General features: G+C 37.7%; 1 protein-coding gene across 1 annotated transcript in view; it reads right to left on the reverse strand.

Annotated features, from left to right (window-relative positions):
• The window catches only part of tmeff2a (transmembrane protein with EGF-like and two follistatin-like domains 2a), a 152,085-nt gene that overhangs the window by 135,989 nt on the left and 12,266 nt on the right, over positions 1 to 3,830 (reverse strand). The window contains exon 2 of the mRNA XM_014015248.1: positions 869 to 978. Coding sequence (XP_013870702.1) covers positions 869 to 978 — 110 coding nt within the window. The remainder of the gene's footprint in view (positions 1 to 868; positions 979 to 3,830) is intronic.

Raw genomic sequence — 3,830 nt, forward strand, 5'->3', positions numbered from 1 at the left:
ATAAAAGGCTAAATAAAAGAAAAAATACTGGTGGTAATTTTTGACTGTGTAACTTTACAAATGGCACCCCATAAAATTACAGTATCATAAGAAATACCAAAGTTACAGACCTTTTAGTCAACTCTTGTACATTATAAGGTCTCATGAGATATGCTAGCGATCAGCATAGTAGAAGATGACTCTCAATAACTACCGCATCCTTTTAGCTCATGACCTTTGAAACTGACTGATTTATAAACAATGAACTGTGGTGGCCATCTTGAATTTGACTACAAGTTGTAATTCCATTAAAATCCATCTTTAATGCATGAGATATTTTGCTGATGGTACGGATAAACAAACACAAAATGAGACACTGTATTAAACCCACAGACAGGACAAATACTGATCCTGTCATTGTAGTTGAGTATTCCGGTTGTGTCCAGGTCTTTATGGATTTTCATGTTCAATACTCATCTAAACATGTCTGGCCCAGAACCACAATACACTGCAATAATAAGAATAATAAAAACAAAACATACAAAGCTGCTGAATGAAGAACCCAAGACAGTAAAGTCGTTTTCAAAAATCCCTGTCAAATCAAGTGAAGCTCAATGACATTCAACACCTCACGGTCTCCAAAGAATCTGGTTCTAGATTTCAGCTCCCAGACTTCTATTTAACATATAAAAACTACCACMTTATTTTAGTTACAGCTGAATTATACTGAATGGTAGAGGTTTTAAAATTATAAAACTAAAAGTAATAATAAAAGACCTACAACCCTTTCAACACATAGAAAAAAAATCAAATAGTAGATTTTTAATTAGGTGCTTTTTGTCAACTCGTTAAACCAATCCTGCAGTGTGACAAGAATCAGGAGTCTTACCTTAAAGTCACAGATACACGTCACCATGTTCCCAATTCTTAGGCACTCCCCATCAAACTTGCAAGTGTTGGTGTCGCACAGGAACAGGTCTGTGTCCCGGTCATCAAAACCTGGAGGAACAAAGCCAACAGGAGACATTAGTGACAAAGTGGGTTTTTTTTCTGTTCATCCTTCAGGCAATTCAAACCTGAGMCCTGCTCTCGGTCATTCATAATGAGAGTCTCCATTAGCCACGGCTCCCAAAGGCTGATGCACGCTTTGATCACACGCTGTGCAATTCATAAAAAGAACACTAATTCAGTGTTTGCCCTTTGCTGAAAAATAAACACAAGTCACTAAAAACAGAATATGTATTCAGCTGGTGTTTTGATGATGGTGGTTGAAGAGGTCTGCCTCAGACATTCAACCTATCTGACATGTCTTTCCTCTATAATGCATAAAACCAGCTGGATTTATTTATTTGTCAATGCCGTTATTCATTTCTTTGGTTACTATTTGTTTGTGTACAATTGGGCTGACTCTCAGAGCATCGTCCTAGAGAGGCAAACTTGGGACATGATCCAATTCAGGCTGTGTTATGGATCTCAAATGACATCCTGAATCAAATCATAGTCATATAAGCATGAGACACAGAGCTCAGGGCTATTTGTCTACCTGAACTGATTGCATACAAAAAGCCGTCTTGTGTACACGAAGGCTTTCACAAAATAAAATGGTTTATATTTGACCAAATTTCAGCTGACATGGGGATGGRTGTTTTATTTTTTTAAAGATAAAAGCAAAGCAGAGTTGAAAACAACAAAAAGGATGTTATCTTCCCGTTTAGGTGCAGGAGCAATTCAGATTCCATCTAGAAAAGGCATCAGTCCATACAGCCGCCGCACCGTGCCTCGGGTTATAGAAAGCTGGAGGTGAGGCGAGGTACACCTCGGACACTTTGCCAATCTATCAAAGGACTAACACAGAGAGACGGAAAACAAGGCGTGCTCGCAGAGGCAATTTACAATCCCAAGCTAACTTAAAATGGTTCGGAGACTTTGGGAACAAAACCAAAGCACCTCGAATGCCACAAGGAGTCACGGAGGCAACATGCAAAGTTACAGCCAGCCCCCATCAGGTTTCAGTTCRCAACCTGCCTGCTTTACCACAACACAATTTCTGATAAAAACACTACACAAAAAAATAAAATAACAGAAAACATGGATGCTGAAATATAGTCAACTAAAGTTGTTTACATACAAACACAGCAAATTATTTTTAAACATTAATACTCCCTTTCTAATGGCATACTATATTTAAAAAGATCCATGATTAGTTGTAACAGACTTTATTTGATAGACATATATTTTAACTGTAAAATAAAGACTGTAAAAATACTGTAGGCTGTTTAGTTTTTATCATTTTTAAATTAAAAGTTTAAAAATATTTTACACGGACGGAGCCATTTTATTTACACGCAAAGCATTCTGGGTAAATGATGACGTGGATAGGTCCTCGGTGCGAGGCTGCTAGCGAGCTATATCCACCCTGAAGGTTAATCTTGGACAATATCTGATGATCGACTCTTTTAAATGAAACCAGAGAGCGTTGACAGAGAGGAGAAGGTAGAAATGACTCAGCCTGGAACTGAAAATATGGATGGAGGACCTCAGTTTAGCTTGTTAGTTTGTCGCACTAGCACAAAGCTAATACATATAAGGCAATATAGTGTCGGCGCTAGCGCGAAGGCTAACAGGCTAAGCTGAGGTACCTTCTCCTCTCTGTCAACGCTCTCTGGTTTCATTTAAAAGAGTCGATCATCAGATATTGTCCAAGATTAACCTTCAGGGTGGATATAGCTCGCTAGCAGCCTCGCACCGAGGACCTATCCACGTCATCATTTACCCAGAATGCTTTGTGTATAAATAAAATGGCTTCGTCCGAATTAAAATATGATTTAAAAATTTAGTAAACTAAACAGCCTACAGTATTTTTACAGTCTTTATTTTACAGTTAAAATATATGTTTATTAAATAAAGTCTAATGTTACAACTAATCAGGGATCCTTTTAAGTGTGACACCTTGTGTGAAAAACTATCAGCAGTGGTTTTATAGCGGCACTGAAACTGGGCAGTGCTAAGTGTTTGTGTTCAGTGAAGCATTAGATAACACAACACAGAAAGTCTAAAGCGTCTGGAAGTCAGGAGGACATGGTACAATTAGAATTTCAAGCTGTAAAAGAACATCAAAGATGCTCCTCTTTCAAGCTCACAGATAAACAGAGTGGGTTTCAATCGTGGATTTGTCTCTGTTCGTGCTGCGCTGCCTGCAGGGGAATTGTTTTAACTAGAAAGCAAGTCATGCCAAGATTTCTTTTAGTCTATGTGGATCAAATCATCCACACCGAAGATGACAGTCGAAACATAGAATGCATCTTTTATTTCAGATTGAATATCCTGAAGTCCCAGTTCCCTGTTCGAAATGAGCCGTGCTCTGTGACAGATGCATGTTCCGCTGCTTATGTGATCGAAACCTACAGACTCATATCAATCTGACGTGATGAGTGCAGACATGGATGGCTCTGCTTCTGACAGCAGATCAGAAGTTTTCCAAGATATGGCAGGAAATGCATCTTCATCTATAGAGTGGCCTGTTTTCAATAACGATTTTAACCTTCGGGCATAAAATACCATAAAACGCCTTAAAAAGTACGCACAAATTAAATGAAGTTGAACCCTTTAGATTAAATTCACAAGCTTGGTCTCTTTTTAAAGCTAATAATCTGAATTTTTAACTTCAGCAGTCATATTCTTTGTAACTGTAACTAGCATTTAGTATATTGAAGTGAAATACACAAATATCAAGATAATTTTCTGCCTAAATTTTTAATTTTTTTATTAATAAAGTATCACAGAATATGAAGGGAATGAGACATCAATAAACAATTCTTACTGGGCTAAAATATTCATTCCCAACAATTACC

This window comes from Austrofundulus limnaeus, unplaced genomic scaffold, assembly GCF_001266775.1.
Source record: "Austrofundulus limnaeus strain Quisiro unplaced genomic scaffold, Austrofundulus_limnaeus-1.0 Scaffold125, whole genome shotgun sequence".
In the NCBI taxonomy this organism is placed as follows: domain Eukaryota; kingdom Metazoa; phylum Chordata; class Actinopteri; order Cyprinodontiformes; family Rivulidae; genus Austrofundulus; species Austrofundulus limnaeus.